The following is a 20,610-nucleotide window of genomic DNA, read 5'->3' on the forward strand; positions in this document are numbered from 1 at the left end:
ACAATTATGTGTCACATTAAAAATATATAGCACTCCAACAAAGTAGTAGGATTATAACACTTTAATAACTTATAAATATATACATCGCAACAAAAACAGTAAACATCTTAATTTTTTTTTATTAAATCAGAAGCAACAATGGTCAGTAGCGGTCTGTTGTGCGAATATTTCCAAGGCAGCACAACGTGCTGAGTTCTGGACGGCACCCAGGTGAAGAACCATCCCTTCTTTAAACCACATGGTGACCAACTATAGTTTATAGATTTCCTTGTGTTTCTTAATAGCATTGGTGTCTGCACACTTCTTTGTCAATTCTGTGAACATGACAGCTGCTTCATAGACAGACGATATCTTTGTTAAGTCATTAGTGTTAAGTGTGTCTGAAACTACAGTGCCCTTCTGTTTTACTTTCCTCAGACACTACAGAGTTTTGTGTGTTGTTCTTCTGAGCGACAATTATTCCAGAGGTTTCAGGTTCACTTGTTTTGTCCTGCAGTGAGTTAACAGCTTCAGAGACTTCATGTTTATTTGCTATGTCCTGCTGTGCGTCAACTGCTTCAGAGACGTCAGCCTCATTTGTTATGTTTGACTATATCCTGGACCTGCCCGGCCGCGCCCAAAATGGCGCCGGTATAAATGGGACTCGTAAATCCTTGTTGTGTACTGGTTTCCCAACCTTGATATCACGAGATACGTATGCACCGTATGCGCCCCTGGGTGCCGCACTGGTTTTAGTATCCTACAATGCTGCTCCGGAAAACGGCGTGGGGCGCCCCGGGGGGGGGGGGGTTGAGGCGGCGTGAACGGGCCTCCCCAGGTGGAGGCTCGTCTGCTGTAGTGGGGCGCCCCTTTACCGTTTCAGTTGCCATTACGCCCGCTTTTGCTACACTGTGCCTCTTCCGCCATTCAGCTGTTTACCGCCCGCTCTTGCGGCTACAGCGTCTCGCTCACCATGTAGTTGAGTTGCTCCCACTCTTGTGGTGCAGCGATAGGCAGCTGCCACAGGACTCTTAAAATGGCGGCCGGCTCTTCGGATTTGGGCCTGGTCCACTAAAATGGCCCTGGGACACCTTGGAACTCGGACGCTTGTCTGCTAGGGCTTGGGCTCCATTCTCGAAAGCGTCCCCTCAGCCTTGAAGATTCTACAAAAGTCTTGGGGGCCCCCGACTCCCGCAAGCTTCCGGTGGGGAGCCGCTGCCATGATTGCTTGCGGAATGGCCACGACAGAGCTACAAGATGGTGGTGCTCTCATGCTGACGCCAGCTTTAGTCTGAAACATCCAGAAACACTGTAGACTATCAATTCGATGAGTGCCGGTGGAGCCCCAACGTGACCCGGTAGGGAAGAACTTGCCCTCCCCTTTTTTGAGTGATGGTTCTTGTTGCCTGTCCCCTCTGTTGTCATCTAATGGATCCTTTTTTGATTGCCGAGTGAGAAAAAAAAAGGTGGGTCTTTCATCGTTTGGGAAACAAAAATGTTTTAATCCAATGAAAAGTGTTATTTTTAGGTCATATGATCAAGCCTTCCATCATTAGGAAACCAAAAGTAAAATGAACCAATGAAAAGTTTTATAAACAAGTCACATGACCTGTTATGCGGCTTTGGGTTATAAAAAGCATACAAAACCCGTTGGCCCATGAGGCGGCGTCAGTAGCGGACCGATGTGCGAATAGGCCAAAGGCAGGACAACGCGCCAAGATCCGGATGGCACCGAGGTGGTGTCCAGCAAGTTGCCGCACTGGTGTGGCCATCCTACAATGCTGCGCCGAAAGACGGCGTGTCCAGCTGAGTTGCGGTCACTCTTGCTGCTACAGTACGCCGAAGGCAGCACAACGCGACGAGATCCGGATGGCACCGAGGTGGTGTCCAGCAAGTTGCCGCACTGGTGTGGCCATCCTACAATGCTGCGCCGAAAGACGGCGTGTCCAGCTGAGTTTCTCCCACTCTTGCGGTACAGTGACTCGAACGCGCTGAGATCCGGATGGCACCATACACAGCACCTGGGGTGTCAAGAGTGAACAGGTCCTAGCTGCTTAACCAATGACTGACAAATGCTATATTAAACACTTACTGTGTATAATACTTGCGTTCACAATAGTTTTACTTTACAAAACAGAACAAAAGATGTCCCCTGTAAGTAAACCCATATTAGCTGTTTCAGTTATTGAACATCCTAAGGTTTTATGACATGGGGAACAGTAGTGATATCCTGGGCGGGTGATGGAACTGGGATTGTTAATGGAAAAACATCTACAGAGAAAACTATTGGTGAATTATACTTCTCCGGAAATTTAAAACTCACAAATGTTTCAACTTCCTCATCCTTAATTTGTCTTTCTTTGTTCCTTAAGATGTCATCTGTGTCAACCTCTTCCGAGAATGCTGATGCGTTAGGGATTTCCTTGTGTTTCTTAATAGCATTGGTGTCTGCACACTTCTTTGTCAATTCTGTGAACATGACAGCTGCTTCATAGACAGACGATATCTTTGTTAAGTCATTAGTGTTAAGTGTGTCTGAAACTACAGTGCCCTTCTCTGTTTTATTTTCCTCAGACACTACGGAATTTTGTGTGTTGTTCTTCTGAGCGACAATTATTCCAGAGGTTTCAGTTTCACTTGTTTTGTCCTGCAGTGAGTTAACAGCTTCAGAGACTTCATGTTTATTTGCTATGTCCTGCTGTGCGTCAACTGCTTCAGAGACGTCAGCCTCATTTGTTATGTTTGACTATATCCTGGACCTGCCCGGCCGCGCCCAAAATGGCGCCGGTATAAATGGGACTCGTAACTCCTTGTTGTGTACTGGTTGCCCAACCTTGATATCACGAGATACGTATTCAGTTTTGAAGCACATGGCGAGCAGGGACGAGAATTGATTGTACATTTTGACATCCCTATTGATATTAAGTTCTGATGTGTTATTGATTACTGTACTATTGAAAGTTCGAATTAACATCACCCATGGTACTTGCCCGCAAATGTATATCTAGATAATTTTATTGTAACTGGCCCTGTCGTACTTTAATTATAAAATGTACGTCCACCGATTCCGTAAATGGTAGACACCTTAGTTCTTGCAATCTAATGGGTCGCCCGTTACGTTCTTCTACAGTGTAAATGTGCCCTCATCATATATGATTCCAGTTTGCTCCGTGGCCGGCTCACGTGGTTATAGGCCCGTATTTGTATACTGACATTTTCACAATAAAGGTTTTTTTAAAAAAACATGGTAGTAGTACCTACATTGGTAAAGTTTTGAATAATAGCCACTGTTTTCGAATCAGTAAAAGGCAAGTGAAATAAAGTAGTCCAATTACATGACTGTTAAAAGGTATAATACGCAGGAACGCAGTAAAGAAAAATGGTCAAGGGCTGTTGTGTTTTCTACTCCTGCAACATAAAGTGATCGATAAGAATCTGATATTCATACCTATCAGCGACTAAGACAGCAGGCCGAGCCTCTTTTGCTCAACGGCTCCCTCATGGGACGAAGAAACGCCCTTTTTCTCGAAAAAGGAATATTTTACTTGCAGGGCAGTTGTAAATTTCCCGGGAAAATACATTAGCCTGGAACATTGTAAGTGATAAACTGTAAATGCATCTGGGTCCTTTGCTTTACAAGTCAGAGTGAGAAAAAAAGGTGGGGCTTTCATCATTTGGGAAAAAAAAATGTTCGAAAGCAATGAAAAGCGTTATTTTTAGGTCATATAACCAAGCCTTTCATCATTATAATAACAAAAGTAAAATGAACCAATGAAAAGTTTTATTAACAAGTCACATGACCTGTTATGCTTACGTTACGCGCTGCGCGCCGCGCTCTGGATCGTTTCCGGGAAGCTGCGCCTTGCCAATGGGAGCACTTCCGGGTGCGCTAACGCGGCGTGTCATATGACGCATTACGCGACAACTCAGGTCCAGAATATAGTCAAAATGTCTCCACCAACCAGCGGTCGGAATGCAACCCCTTTCAGCAGTCCAAAAAGTTCTGTTAAATGACAAGAGAAGGGACAGGCAACAAAAACAATCAGTCAAAGAGGGGAGGGCAAGTTCTTCTCTACCGGGTCACGTTGGGGCTCCACCGGAACTGATTGAATTGGTAGTCTACAGTGTTTCTGGATGTTTCAGATTGAAGCTGGCGTCAGCATGAGAGCACCCAATTCTAAAACAGTAAATGCTTGGATAACAATCAATCAAATGTAGAGGGAAGCAGGCATGATGGGTTACAATGGGGGCAAAGGCTTACGTTACCTACCCTTCACTATCTGCAAAGAGAGAATACTCCTTCTTAAAAGAAAAGAGGGGGGGGGGGCAGCGTTCAAAGCACACCAGCGTGCATAAATACGAAAATGTTTTTACCTACCACGTACTTGACATTTTACAGCTTTTGATATTTGCTATTAAAAACCATTGAAATTCACTGAAAAAACCATAGGTTATAGACCATATATAGTTAGGAATTAGCATTTACAAAACCTTAATTTACTCGCACAAAACCATAGAAATTCGCATATATAGTTAGTTGTAATAACTATATATCGCGCACCCGCAATCCACTGCTGATGATGTCACATATTACATCATTCATGACATGGTCAGTGACATCACTGATGACATCACTGATGACATCATCCAGTGTTTGTATGTTTCTGTAAAGTTAAAATATGTCTTACCTATTGAAGAATGAGTGGATGTATACGTGTCTGGATGAAGGATTTAGTAGGTGCATGACTGACTGTATGAGAGAGTGATTAAATGTGTTTCACTGAGTGCATGGGTTAGTGACTAAACTGTCTTAATTTGTGCATCATTATGTCTGTTGTTCTGTAAACTGCTGCATGTGTTAATCAGTAGCTATATGAGTAACTATATGGGTTATTGATTGGTTGCCCAAGTATTTGTATGGGAGACTGAGTATGTGTGTGGGTGGCTGGGAGGTGTATGACTCTGTGCATAGATGTGTGAGCAGTTGATTCACTAGATGTATGGGTTCAAACGTGCATGTGGAAACAGCTGTATGGGCAGTTGACTGTGTTTATGAGTGTATTGGTGAGTGAATGGATATCTCAGTGCTACATGTCAAAGTAAGTACATATGTTAAACACAGTACATGTGAGAGTTGACATATATAAATAACTGAGCATAAGAGCCAGTGAATGTGAGAGTGGCTTTATGAATCATTTTGAACTTGTATCAGAGATTGTATAAGAGAGTACATATGTGTTAGAATATGTTTGAATTAGTAAGGTGTGTATAACTGTATAGTTGAGGAAATGGAGGAGTGATTGATTCTTTACATGACTGACTAGATGTGTGAGTAATTCCATGGATGAGTGACAATCTGTGAGTGTCTGTTTACACTGATTGTATCTAAGGTTATATTAGAGTCTGAAGAGGTTCATCGTATTATCACATGAATGATATTATCAGTGATGCGATCAGTAATGTCAAATGAGATGTCATCAGTGATGTCATCAGTGATGTCATCAGTGATGTCGTCAGTGATGTCACTGACCATGTCATGAATGATGTAATATGTGACATCATCAGCAGTGGATTGCGGGTGCGCGATATATAGTTATTGCAACTAACTATATATGCGAATTTCTATGGTTTTGTGCGAGTAAATTAAGGTTTTGTAAAGGCTAATTCCTAACTTTATATGGTCTATAACCTATGGTTTTTTCAGTGAATATATATATATATATATATATATATATATATATATACATATATGCATATATACATGTATTAACCAGGAAATGGCCATACATCTTGAGAAGGAATAGCTTGAGATCTATTGTGCTACATTTCCTCTGTATCTCTGTTTTACATCTGACAGTCTGAGTTTTAACATTCTTTTTTTCATGATTTTCATGTTGTTCTTTTTCCATTTACATGTGCATCAGAAACTGTATCACTCGACATATTTTTGTAATTTTAACCTTTTTTGTGTTTGATCTTTTGTAGGAGGGACACTCACAGGTGTATATCCTAAAATATGCAACATCTAGTGATGGGTACATTACACAAGTTTTCTAGATAGCACTAGAGAAGACACATTTAAGTAAACATGCGCAGATTAGGGTGTAGGATCTGGGGAGTGTACTTTGGAACTCATTACTTCCTCAGTTAATGGTAAAAGAATGAATCCAATCTTTCAGCAAATTCATGTGCATTTTTCCCCAATAGGAGAACATAATTATTAAGGGAAGCCTGATTCACAAACATCAACGTTAACAAATATGATGTGGGTTCTCAGATCTTTTTGTTGTTACATGTTAGGCATCCGGCCCAGATTTAGTCACACAAAAGTGATACAAACCCAGCACAAAGTATTGTACTGTACGGTACTTTCCAACTCAAATATTGATTTGCATTGGAATGTTGCCTAAAATTACACTTTGTGCTTTTTTGCATCAAGAGGATTTTCCATGGATGGTACATTGGAATTCCCATGCAACCGCCTATGAGTTTTGACAACATTTGTAGACAAGTATTTGTGCCAAAACATTATGCCTCTCCAAGGCCAGCGTGAGAGTCACAGTAACAGACATTTTTACAACTATGCATGTCTTCTGCACCATCCAGCACACATAGGAAGTTGTAACAGTATTACAGCATGGTTTTTGTGCTGGAAGGTGGTTTTTGTGCTGGAAGGGTCCCCTTCCAGCACAAAAACTATGCTTGATGGAACACCCTTGCACTATGATGCAAGGGTATGTGCTTTGACTGAGAGCAGTCCAAAGTGAGCCAGAATAAATGGTGCTCTTTTGATCTCCTCTTTCGTTCAATACAGCCACACTGTTCTGCATGAAAGGTTAAAAATCTGATCTGTGATGCTGTGCCTATCACTTAATGAAACACAAATGTGCCTAGGAGAGGAAGTGCATTTTATTCAGAAAGAATTACTGAGAAGATGTAAACATTTATAAAGTGATTCCATCTGTGCAGGCAAACTTCAACATAAATTGGTTCAAACAATGAAGCAAAATTTACCACAAGCTCTCCAGCTATTCCTGCAATTCCTCCCTGAAAGGAAGAGAAAACAATAATTAGAAGTACAAGATTTCAAAGAGGTAAGCCCTTACACAGTCTTCGCCGGTTATGGAATAAGCACAGAGACTCTTTCGGAAATTAAAAATGGTGTAAGTCTTTTTTCAGGTGAACACGATTTTAAAAAATACACAAAGCAAGGCTCTGTAAACCAAATGAAAAAACAATGGCCTTGAGGCAAAGAGGAATTTATGTCACATGCCTCAGAGACCAATAGGCTTTTTTTCCTGAATGATGCAAGAAAATTATATGTCTAATTATGGAGGCTTTAAGACTACTGATGACCCAGTAGCTCTTTGGCAATGGATTGCCAGGTCAAAAGTTTCAAAAAGTATTGTCACTAAAGGCCTCACTCCCTGAAACCTAACAGCACCCCATCTCTAGATGAAGCAGAGGGATTGCATGTGTGCAGGGATGGTCACCCTGCTGATAAATGGCAAGGCTACTGCTGTCCCAAATCCTGAACAACCCCCTTAGTCTCTCACTTTATGTTTATTCCTCTCCAGTATATATCCCACTCTCTCTACCTTTTCTGCACCATCCAACTCTAAATGAAGTCTTAAAGCAAGATCCCAGTGGCCCATCCTGTACCTGGGTCATGCACCTTAACATAATCTTGTACTTGTTGAAGGGACATGAAATGTATTTCCCAATTAGGCCCAGGTGTACAAGCACTTGGCATCAGGTTTGCGTTACTTTTGTAGCTCAAACTCCAAGCAAAGCAGTCAGTTGGTATTAGCAATCCAACGCAAAGACCGATTTGCGTTGAATTGTAACCCGAAGTAACACAGAGCTGAGCAATGCACTGTCTTGAGTTTCTTTGTCTCGAGGGCGTGTTTCATGGGTGGCGCATGAGCATTCTCACGCAACCACCTGTAGGTTTTGCCTCAAATCCCTATCTACAAAAAATTGTAGAAAGGGATTTTTACCCAAATCCTGCACCTCCTCAAGGCAGGTATAACGAGAAGAATTTTTTTCATTTCTCCCTGTTTCTCCCACTTTGCATGTGTTCTGCAGAGTACAGCACTCATTCGAAGTGGGAAATGCCTTAAAGCATACCGATCCGGAAGAGACCGCTTATGGTATAACACCTATGCTTTCTACAATGCAGAAACCATGGCACTATGTCACAAGTGTGTCTGCATAGGGTAATGGCAGCCTTAAGTGCACCAACTTAGAGAGAGAGTAGAAACATCATCATGTCTTAGAAAAATGGCACTGTTCTGCTCTCTGCCATCCATGCAGAGCAACTTTTCTGCTGCCTTGTGCGACTTAAGTGATATATATATCTGGGCCTAGTTGTATATCACAGAGCAAAATGGAAAGTCACAAAATATTATTGTAGGAAGGTAGGATCTGACTGCATGGTTACCCCCACATTTTTGCCTGGTGTTTTGCTGGTTTTTGACTAGTCTGACTGGAATCCTGCTAATCAGGATCCCCTTCTATCTGCTTTCTCCCTAGAATTGTTATGCATGTACTTTGGTACACTCCAGATAGGATACTGGGGTACCTTTATAAGTCCCTAGTATATCGTACCCAGGTACCCAGGGCATAGGTACCCCAGAGTCCTCCCATGGGCTGAAGAATGTATAATGCCACCCATGAGAGACAATGCAAAATAGAACTACAGGTCTGCTACTGCAAACTGTGTAAGCTGGTGCTTGCACCACTTACCTTAGACATAGGTTCACTATATCTATTTGTCACTACACTTAAAACGTATAAGTCACTCCTATAGCAAACCTTAACAATCCTGAAGCTAGGGTGCTGTGTTTTATGTAAGAGAATGCCCCTGCATGAGCAGAGCCTCTCTGCAGCCTTCAGAAACCATTCTCTTGCGGTAATTGCTATCTCGAAAGCAGCTGCATGGAAACATATCGTGTTTGATATCAAACACCTTGGAATCATACCTCCACACCAGTAACTGGTGTGGGAGGTATGATTCTACCCTTCTGAAGCGAGCTTTGTGGTGTCACTGGTCTAACTGGCCAGCCTTCTCGACACGGACAGCACAGAATAGATTCTGCCGACCAGAGACACATTTTTGTCCTCCTGCTGCTGAGCCAAGCTCGAGCAGAGGAAGGCAGCACAATAGGCATCCTATCACAGGGAGGTGTGACCACCTCCCAAACGGGATTTAGTGTATTGGGGCTGAGTGGATGCACCGTGAGAGTGCCTAAAAGTCTGCACTTTGGCCACATTTGGTGTCCCTCTGCATAGTCCAGCTCAAATCGAACGGTAAGGAGTTGGTGGCAGCTACTCTAACTCCGCTTGGCGCTAACCTCGCACAGCCACGCTGGGTTAACTTACAAAATTATCAAGGGAGCTCGAGATCGTTTTCAGATCATTTTTTAAAATTTCTTTGCACTTTGTAATAACTTGTCACAAACCCTGAATACAAACCATGAATACTGATTTTAAAAGTATATTGCTCCTGGTCAGATAATTAGAGGCACGCTGTGTTTTGAATTCACTTACTTGCATACAACTAGGGATTTGTTTGTCTGCCTCCTGACCCCTGAACCGGCACTGCAGCACTGCAGCCTATCGCGGTGTGTGGAGGGCGGGGCAGAGACGGGCCACACGGAGAGTCGAGTGGTTAGCGCTCTAGACCTCTGCTTTTGAAAGGCTATTTAGGCAGCGAGGAGGCAGGCGCATTTGCGGTAAGGAGTTGGCGGCAGCTACTTTAACTCCGCTTGGCGCTGTCCTCGCACAGCCCCTCTGGGTTAACTTACAAAATTATCAAGGGAGCTCGAGATCGTTTTAAGATCGTTTTTTAAAATTTCAAGACGATGTGAACTACATAGTATTGTCCATGCCAAGAACACAAATCCCCCTTTAGGGAGCAAAAATCTGCTTTGCAATGTACGCTCACTTGTGAAGCACGCCATACAGGTATGGGATATGATTTTCACAGAGAAACCTGACTTATGCTTCCTAACAGAGACTTGGCTCAAGCCGCACTCAGCTCCTGCCATCACATTAGGGATCCCTATGGGATATAAGATAATCAGAATGGACCGCCCTACTAAATTAGGAGGGGGAGTTGCCATTGTATATAAGGAGGAGTTAAACATCACAATTTTGGAGGAAATTAGTACCCCGCGGATGGAACTATTCATTTTTAAACTCACCTCCGCATCTAGGGAAAATAGAAGGGGTGCAGTATTGTATCGACCCCCAGGTTCGAGTGGAAACTTTTCCATTCTCCTTAAGGAGGCTCTTGCACCATTCATAGAAGAAAAGCAGAACTTCCTATTAGTAGGGGACTTTAATATGCATAGCGATCTAGAGAAATGTATGGAAGCTAAAACCCTCTTAATGGATATGGAACATTTAGGTCTTAAAAAGATTAATCAGGGACCTACACATGAGGCTGGCCACATTTTAGATCTGGTGTTTTCTAACTCTCCCCTACGTGTATGACCCCTACACAGGTTGAATGGACTGACCATTTTATTTTAAAATTTTACACTGATGCTATGGATAAGCCACGCATACAGTTGCCCTTGCCCACTAAAAGAAGACCCTGGCACAAATTAACGGCGGAAAATTTTCGTGAAGCCTATCAAGCCCCCCTAATCAATGACCATAGAGGAACTATGTCAAATGAACTTGAACGGTTTAAAAAGGCAGTTAGTGAAGCAATTAACCACACCATTCCGCTGAAAATATACAAACCCCGTCAGGCAGTCAAGCAAGAAATCTGGTATTCCGAGGATCTGAGACTGATGAAACAAAAAACCAGAAAGTTAGAAAAAGTATGGAGACAGTCTCGGAGACCGGAGGATAAACAACACCACATAACCGCTCTCAGGTCTTATCAAAAGGCCATAAGGGCAGCTCACAAAAACTATATCGCGATGCAACTCACCAAGGCAGGGAAAGATTCAAAAGTTTTATTTAAGATCTTACAAACTTTTACTAAGCCTGTGGCATGTCAAACTGTAGAGGTTGCATCTCAAGACCTATGCAACGGGATCTCTCAATTCTTCATGAGGAAGATAGATGCTATCTACGGAAAGATAATGACCTCAAAGAATACTGAGGTGGCCGATCCCAATAGTCTCTTCCATAATAACACACAACACAAGCCACATGATAAGTATCTAAAGAACTTTCCCCCTATTTCCTTGGAGGAAGTTACTGCTCTAATGACTGAGATTAAGAGTGGCAGCCCAGAGGACCTCATCCCTGCCCGCATCATGCCCATGCTGGCAGAAGTTCTGGGCCCAGAAATCCAGCAGTTAATCAACTTGTCACTAAGTACGGGAGAGGTCCCGAGGGACTGGAAAAGGGCACTCGTGAGACCGCTGAGGAAAAACACCACCATTCCTTGGAGACGGAACTCACCAACCTGAGACCCATTTCTCTCCTTCCCTTTATGGGTAAAGTGATAGAGAAATTTGTTAATAGGCATTTGTCCAATTATGTTGAGGAGACAGATGGACTGGACCCATCCCAGTCGGGTTTCAGGCCGCGGCATAGCACCGAGACCACCTTGTTGTCAGTCGCAGACGACTTACACATGTTCCAGGATAAAGGTCATTCTGTTATCCTGGTTCTGTTGGATCTGTCTGCGGCGTTTGACACCGTGTCACATGACATCTTGACCACCAGGCTTATTAACATCGGCCTGGAAGGTGAGGCCCTAGCGTGGTTGAGGAGCTTCCTGACAGACGGCACCCAAACAGTCACCTTGGACGCCGATCGGTCAGAGGAGTTGGAGATCTCGAAGGGGCTGCCACAGTGCTCCTGCTTGAGCCCTACCTTGTTCAATATCTACGTGCCCCCCCTAGCGAACATCATGAGGTCCCATGGGTTTATCCCTGTCTCGTCGACGACACCCAACTCCTCTTCCCTTTTACACACTTTACCGGTGAGGTCAGGAGCTCCTTCTCCCAGGGGATGAAGGCAGTGGCCCACTGGATGGCATCTAATTTCCTGCAATGTAATGTTGCTAAAACGGAAGTGATGCTGTTCGGTGAGGCCAAAATCCTGTGGTCCCCCGATTGGTGGCCGCAGGATTTGGGACCAGTCCCAGAGCCTAAACAGGTGGTAGAAAATCTCGGTGTGCGTCTGGACCAGGAGCTATCCCTGAAGCAACACAGCAACCAAGTGGTGGGCTCCTGTTTCCATGTCATCGGTATGTTAAGGAAAGTGTTTCCCTTGCTCCCTGACTCTACCAGGAGGACGCTAGTGCAGGCCTTGGTGTTGAGTCGTTTAGACTACTGTAATGGGCAGCTTCTATCAGCCAATGAGGGAGTAATTGCCAGATTGCAGGTGGTCCAAAATACTGCGGCCCGCCTTGTTCTAAAACAGCCTCCCCGCACACCCTCCAACCCCTTCTTGAACACCCTGCATTGGCTTCCTGTCAAGCAAAGGGTGAAGTACAAGACTTGTTGTATTATACACAAGTGTCTCCAGAAGAAAGGCCCTGGGTATTTGTTTAATACATTTCTCCCCTACAAACCTTTGCGATCCTTAAGATCCAGTGAACAAGCTCTGCTGCAGGTCCCAAGAGCAAAAAAGACTAGACAGGGTGGTAGAGCCCTCTCAATTGCGGGTCCAATGCTGTGGAACAGCCTCCCAGTTTCCTTAAGACTCTGTAAGGAATATCTTCCATTTAGGAAACAATTAAAAACCTTTTTATTTCAAAATTATTAGATAGGTCATGTACTCACTGTCTATGTGCAGGAAGGATGCCAAAGGCGCGGAGATACTCCTTTGGGAGGTGATCCTAGCGCGTTATAAACCCGCACATAAATAAATAAATAAATAAATAAAATCAGTTCTAGGAGCCATTGGTTCCTGCTCTGGCACGAAACTGAACAAAAGACATGGGTGTAACCACCCCTCTGTCCTGCACCTCCCCTAGGAGGGTCCCCTGAATCTGTCCAACACCCTCCCTTGGGTATAAAATGGCTTACCTGGCTGTAAGATATTAGACTTTATGTGGACAAGATTCTACAAGAAGACACCACTGACCTTCCACCGTCTGGACACCTTGGACTTTGCTGGAACTCGACTGGGCTCGACTTTGTCGCCCTTTCTGTCCGAAGCTTAGTTTGTGCCTTTGCTACATACAGGCTCCGTGCAGGACCTGTGGTGCACTTAAGACAACTGAAGAATCTCTCTTGGAGTAAAGGAGTCACTTCCCTGCATTCTTAGGCACCAAAACTCAACTGACTGGTCTGCTGCTCCTGAGCTCCTGCGGACTCTCAAGATGTCAGCAACACAGGAGGTAGGTTTCCGAAGGTCCCTGAGGTCGATGTGTCCTCTCACCAAGATTGAGATCAGCATCCCTCGTAGGGACTGCATAACCCAAACACCTGTGCACTTCATCCATTTGCAGTTGCATATGCTTGTTTTGCAATCCCGAGCTTGTGCATTGGTCTCTGTGTAGTCATCACCCTTAGCAGTATTTGCACCAAAGACCTCTGGCCTCCTTGCACTGAGTGCTCTGTGGGCTGGTACTTCACAATCTTGCTTGAGGTCCCCTCGTGACTCCTGGTTATTTGGCCTATGGGTCCTTCTTAAGGTCACATTGATTTCTCATGGGCTTTACTGGTTGCTCCAGACGTGCCCTGACTCTCCATTGCTTCGTGAGTTCCCTGGACTTTGCTGGTCCACACAGTAACCTGTTTGACCTTCCTGCCAAGGCTTGAAGTCAAGGTCACCGTCAACACACCTGAAGCACCCGACATCAGAGGGCATTCGTCTACGAGCCCCTAATCACTCCAGAGTTACCCAGACTCTGTCCCCTCTGCCTTCAGGTTCTTCCCATCTAGAATCCACGTTTGGATTCCACCGCAATTTTTTCGTACTTTGTACACTTTTCGTATATCCTGCAGCAGCATTTCTTTGTCGACATCCATAGAGAACGAAGAGGGTTTCCGATGCCACTTCGTTCCTATGCACCCGGCTCCTCTGGGATAGGTAACTCTGGTACAAAAGTATCCACGGGTGGGGTCGCTCTTCAAACTCTTAAGTTCCATGGCTTGTCTTCGTGATCTGCTGGGAATGGTCCTTAATCTCTGATTTTCCAACTGCGACTTTCCCATTGAATTGTACGGAGCACGCGGTCGTGTTCTTACTCTGCAACCGTCCTCCATGGAGCCCCTATTCACTCACCATGGGTGTGAACTCCATGGGGTCCCAGCAATTCTACACCTCCTAGACTAAGTCTAGTCCCGAGTTGTGGTTTTTATGCCACTTATTTAGTATATGGTTTGGTCTCCCCCTGGAGTCCACTGTGTATTGTGCTACTTACGTTTGAGTCTTTGCAACAGTATTATTTTATTTGTGTTCTAGCCACGTGTAGTGGATACTAGAGAGTGTTATAGATAATACATACCTATTTTTATAACTACTGTGTGGTTCCCCTTTCATTTAGCTAATACTATAAGGTTGCACACTAGTAAAACAAGGTGCTTAACATTCCTTCAAAACTAAGCCTGAAGGCTGCTCTCCATAGCTACCACTAGGATAACTTTCACTAAATGTTATCTTTGACCTAATCAACATAAGGGTTGTTTGGACTGGTTCAAGGCCCACTTTAATTAGTGTACAGCATATACCAGGCCAACTTCTCACACTACTAGTTTAGAATCTTCCATCCTGCAGTGTTCTTTTTACGTAAAACGCCCTAGCTCATCCTCACTTAGGGGCTCATCCTTTCAACAAGTAAGTGTCTTTAGTTGAAAATAGGAGGCAGTGTTTTCTCATTAATATGAACATCTTTTACTGTCAGAGGATGTCTCTTTGGACTGAGGCTGGCAGACTATCTTAGCTGACGTCCGCCACTAGAAAAGCTGATTTTATGTCAAAGGATCCTAATCAAAGGCTTTCATAGGTTTAAATAGGTTTTGTATAAATAACATAGGGACAAAAATTTAATGTCCTAGCTAGATACAATCTCCCTAACAGAAGGTTTCTAGTGTACCAGTCCTTATGAGTGGCATTGGACATTTTTCAGTACTTAACGAGCTTGATATATTGCAAAATCTCATGTTTGAATTTTGAATTATGTAGCATCATTTTTGCTTTGTACCTACCAAAACCTTATCTGGTACCATCTGACATAAAGATTTTTCCCAAAATATGGTTAACACAAATATCACCCCATTGAACTTAATAAAAGAAAAGCTACATCTAATCAGACATTATTTTTGCAAACTTATTTAGGACAACATATTTATGCGGATGATATGCTGTCATACTACAGCCTGGTTATTTGGTCTTGTGCCAATCCATTCAATGATAATAATATTGTTAACCAGAGTGAATCCCTTCTGGTCTATAGATACATGCTCTGAAAATACATAAAAAAAATTAAATTGTCGGAAAATAGATTTGCAGCAAACAAATAAGTTACTTTATAGTTATGGTAGGATAAAATGCTGCATTGCTGGTTGAAGCTCATTTACTAATTTAATAATCTAGGTTGGGCTGTTGCAGTGGACATGGGTAAATCTTATGCATATTTGTTTGGAATTTGAAAAAATATGTTATGAACAGGCGAATGACTGATAGTGAAGCTGTCGTGTGATTGGGTTTGACCATTCTACATTTTGTAGTCTGATGATTATCTCAGATAATGAGAAGTGGAGGCACATAGGAGTCAAATGAAAATCACCTCTTGGCACTTAGTTCTCATTTCTGCCAGAATCCACTAGACAATGTTTGCCTTTCTATCATTCGATGTTTAAAGTAGTAGGCATTGAACAGACAGGAATGTATGTATTAAAGAAAGAGCTTTTACCAATAGTCCAGCCGCACATAGGCCAATTTCGGCAGCAGTAAATCCAAGGGCATGAAAGACTCCACCCTGTAAGAGGACAGAAGAAAGTAAGCCACAGACACCTTCTAGTAGAAACAGACCAGGCCACACAAACAACATCTATTTGAACATTCACATTTGTAAATTTGCTCCATATCCCACAATTGCCTGTTAAATCGATGGGGCAGATTTCTTCACAAAAGTTGCATAAAATGTGCTTTATGCTGGAAAGTTGGCTGAAACTAATATCCAATGATTTGCAGCAAGAGGGATGTTCGATGGATAGTACAAGGTTGTTTCCATGCACAGTTATTCATGCAAAACCTAATCTCCTTACAATAGTAGCCAAGGTTTTTCACCCAAAAATAATGCTTCTTTGAGGCAGGTGTAAAAAGAAGAAACGCTTCTATTTCTCTAAACTTTTCCTACTTTGCAAATGTGCTGCCGACACATCCAAAGTTAGGAAACGTTTTAAAGTTTGTCTAAGAACAGTATTTTGCAATAGAAGGGTACTCTTTCAATACAAAACCTGTGGTAGACATGATGCAGACAACTTTGTAATAAGGTGCAATGGTGTGTATTTGTGGCGCTAGGGAGCTCAAATGTGCACCGGTGCTAGGAGAGAGCAGGATATCTTAGAAGAAATGGTGGTTTCCTGCTCTCCTCCTCTCTCACAACAAAGCACAGCAACTTTGGTTGATGCACTGAATTTCGTGACATCTTTGTAAATCTGAGCAAATGTACCTTCTAAGAATGAGGACTTGCACTGTCAGCAACACATTTAAACGCATGAAATGCAGTCCTTGTTGTCAATTCTCACATATGCAGGCCACTCTGCCACAATGAAAAGATCTGTCATTTTTGTTTTTAGTCACTTTCTTAGACACACTGATAGTTCACTAGAGTCATTTAGCAGTCATTTCTTGGTTTGGTATCAATGACTATGGCCCTCTTAAAACCCTTGTGAGAATCTAAGTGCTCATATCTGTATGCTAATCCTCATTTCTAGTCTCACATTTCCAGAGCCTCAGTATTCACTAGAGATACCACTGTCTGAGGAAATATGAATACCACAGAGCTCAGGTTATCCCATTTGCAGTAGTAATGTTTAATATGAGGCATTTTCTTGCATCTTGCTTTGTATAATTTAGAGTGTTTTTTTCTCCATTCAGCATTTGCCAGATTTTGTCTGACGAAATTTGTTTTGGAATTTTGCACAACGTGGAATACAATACGGGAGCAAACTCCCATGTGCACTCAAATTCAGATAACCAAGGCACTTCCAGCAGTGTCCCCTGTCGTTTTCTCCAACAACACAATAAATATATGTCTCTGTCAGACGTTGACTGCAAAGTGGATCTGTATTACATTTATTTTAGGTATTCTCTATATACCATGTTTAAAAGACATGTATTTCAATATTGACATAGACTTCATGGCAACATTAAACTCTGTTGTACATCTAGACCTATATAACTCTAATGATGTTTGTAAAGTGTTCCGAAACCTTTCAGATTGGTGAAACCAGATGAACAAGACATCATGGACCCGATAAAAGTACTTGGTATACTTCTCTTTGTCCAACTACAAGTTGTATGACCAAATTCCATTTGAAAACGGGATCCATCTTCCAACAAGAGGGCTCTGCTTTAAAGAGCTCTGATGAAGATGGCTTTCAAAGGTCACCCCCCTACAGTCTGTAGTGAATCAACAAATGTATGCCAATGTTTCATGGTTTGTCTAAGTAGCACTGCATTATTTACAAGCGGTTTGCCCTGGATTCTGCCTTCTATTGGCAAGTAGGTTCCGTAGGTTACTCCTCCATTTAAATGTGTGTTGGATTTTCTAACACCCACTCATAGTTGTACTGCTGACTATTGAAGCTCAGAATATTGAGATACAAGAATACTGTGGACAAAACATCATAGACCAAAATATCAAAAGGTAAGTACATACAGCAGATGCATAGATTTACTATGCCCAACTTCACAGCTACCCCCCAGGAAGATGTATAAATCACAAAGGATCATATGAATGGAGTTAGGTACAGAAAATATATACTCACCTTAGGATAATTTGGATTTAATATTTTATCCTCGAGATTTATATACTTATGACTATTCTGGCCAAGCTATGTGAAGTAGCTTGCTGAGTGTTGGGTGGCAAGCAACCTAAGTTTTATGGTGAGGAATATACACTCAATGTTGGCAGGTGTGCGGCTGACAGGTGGTAGAGAAACTCTACGATCTACATCATGTTGTAAAGTTCAGATATCACACTAAAAGGTTATCATGCATGACGTGTATTGAAGAGTTTGGAAATGTAAAGCAAAAACAAGTTTTATATTTAGACTTAATCAGGAAATTTTCAAGCGCCATGTTTTTTGTAAGAAAGTGAACTTACCAGTCCTGCTCCCAGAGCAGCAAACAAACCATCGCAAGTACGTTCCACTTTTTCAATGTTTCGATAATCTCCAGACTAAGAACATTTTAGAGAAAGAGACATTATTGATTGTTAATTTATTACATTATTTTAACATCAGTTGAATATATAGCCTCAAACACTTTTTAAAAACATCACAACACATTTCAATGAACCTATGCTGCTTTGATGAAACATGGCTCAACATCTGTTTTCTTATTACATCCCCGCTTGAGAGGATGCAAGACCTAGGTGGGGCTTTCAAAATTAGGAACAAACTGATTACACAGAGATAGAACATTACAAGTTGTACATCACCAAGCTCATGTTCCAAATATTTCTCTTTAGAAGAGAAATAGCAGTCATAACACATTAAAAGTTATTCAAGTAGGCAAATTAAAAAAATATACAAATGAAAAGTCAGATGTATGTATTAAAAAAAGTCGAAAGTGGTGCCACCTAGTTTTGTTAGAACTGAATCACTGATCAGAGAGAATAGAAAATAAGCAATGGCAAATCCTACAGGTCTGGCCTATTGTTAGGGGAAATGGTTGGTAACGATTGGCTGTCTTTGTGTCACCCCCCGCTGTAATAGAAAGAATATGTCATATGGAGAGAAGAGCCATTTTCCTGATTACACTAAGTTACTAGAATTAAGCTTTACTCTCAAACAAGTGTGTTGTGAAAAGGAGCCAGAAGATGAAATTGACAATTTACCTGATGAAGTTAAAAAGTATAAATAATGAAATATTGCATAGTAAAGAATGTTAAAAAGAGACCAGCATTGTCATTGCATCTTTAAGAAAGCCTATGTGTGTGCATGTCTTTACTTTATAAAGAAAAAAGGTTGCATATCAACATGTTGATATGGCCGCAAACTGGAGTTATGAGCGCCAAAGAGCAATTAATGAATGACACTCAGTCCTTAGGGAAGGTGTTAAACAAGAAGCAACTCCATAATGAATAATCAATAAAATCACCATTGAAATGCTGCCATTTCAGAAAAGTAAATACATTGAAAAGAACACACTTGCCTTTGTCTAATAACAGGACAACACATCAGTCATTTAGAAATACTGAAAATGATAAAACACATATTGCTCACTAATTACCACTTTGATAGGACAGGAAATATCAACCGAAATGCATCACCTTTCTGTCTTGAGGTTGTATTTGTTTGTGATATGCTTAAACCTCAGTACCAAATCTGATATATGTTTCAAGCGTTCTGATGTTTGATTTTTTGAGATACCGTTAACACATGTTATGGAGAATATATCACCTGGATATCCCCAGCAGTTTTATTTACATTATGTTGAAATGAACGCTCAAATTATTCAATCTTCTCTCACTTTACTGTGAGTGCTTGATTCAGGCATTTTTGGAAATGCTGTCATCAGATCTAAACATTCCCAAAAATGTCAGTTTGATACAGAGGATTTTACTTACAATAGCCTTTGATTGAGGCACTGAACCACATGCGGTCTCCCAATACATGGATGATGTCCTTCTTTACATACATGACATCCGACAGGGACTTGGGAGCATCAACTCAGTGCTTGAACAATTTAGTGAACTTGGACACGACTTGTCTTGTTCCATTGAGACCGTAATGCCCTCCACAGCCCCCATGGCAGGACCCCACCAGGTGCACTGGGAACCATCCAAGTTCCGCTACCTGAGGGTTCATATCTACCATGAAACCCGTGAACCACATGATGGCAATCTTACGAGGGCAATTACCACCTTGAGGCCACAGATATCCTTCTGGAGAACGCTACCCCTCACAGTGCAGGTGAGCTTCCCTCTCTAAGATGGTGATGCTCCCCATCTCCTGTATTACTTCCAGAACCTGCCGGTCACTGAACCACTCTCCACATTCCACACACTGCATGGGATGTTGGGCTGCCTTATCTGAAACAAAGGGTGGAGACGGGTTGAAAAGAGGTAGCTCCAGCTTCCTTTTGCGGTGGGATGACTGGGGGCTCCTAACTTCGGGCTTTATTATCTTGTGGCACCGTGGCCATCAAGATGGCGGGCGGATGACATCTGGCTGAGCTGGCTCATCTATACTGGGCCAAGCTGCTCAAATAATACATGAACTTCTGTTGCTGAATGGTAAACTCCCCCTGCATTCCAATACCCTATTGAGCTTCACTCTGACACATGTACCATACATGCTGGAGATCAGAGTTAAATCTATAGGACCTTTTCAGGGATCTGCTATGAAGTGAGAGGGTGGAACTTTGAGAGGCAGGAGGGGCATTCACTCTGGGCACCCTGTTTCACTAGGGAGCTCTTGCACCCTTTGAGCACCTACACGAACATCATGAGAACCCCCCAGGTCATTACCT

General features: G+C 42.5%; 1 protein-coding gene across 2 annotated transcripts in view; it reads right to left on the reverse strand.

Moving 5' to 3' along the window:
• LOC147703301 (uncharacterized) overlaps nucleotides 1-20,610 on the reverse strand; it is an 86,624-nt gene that overhangs the window by 33,648 nt on the left and 32,366 nt on the right. For both annotated transcript variants that reach the window (XM_086931737.1, XM_086931736.1), the window contains exons 8-10: nucleotides 18,239-18,313; nucleotides 15,818-15,883; nucleotides 6,994-7,026 (exon numbers count right to left, since the gene is read on the reverse strand). In XM_086931737.1, coding sequence (XP_086787863.1) covers nucleotides 6,994-7,026; nucleotides 15,818-15,883; nucleotides 18,239-18,313 — 174 coding nt within the window. The remainder of the gene's footprint in view (nucleotides 1-6,993; nucleotides 7,027-15,817; nucleotides 15,884-18,238; nucleotides 18,314-20,610) is intronic.

The sequence above is a fragment of the Lissotriton vulgaris genome, chromosome 7 (assembly GCF_964263255.1).
Source record: "Lissotriton vulgaris chromosome 7, aLisVul1.2, whole genome shotgun sequence".
Classification (NCBI taxonomy): Eukaryota; Metazoa; Chordata; class Amphibia; order Caudata; family Salamandridae; genus Lissotriton; species Lissotriton vulgaris.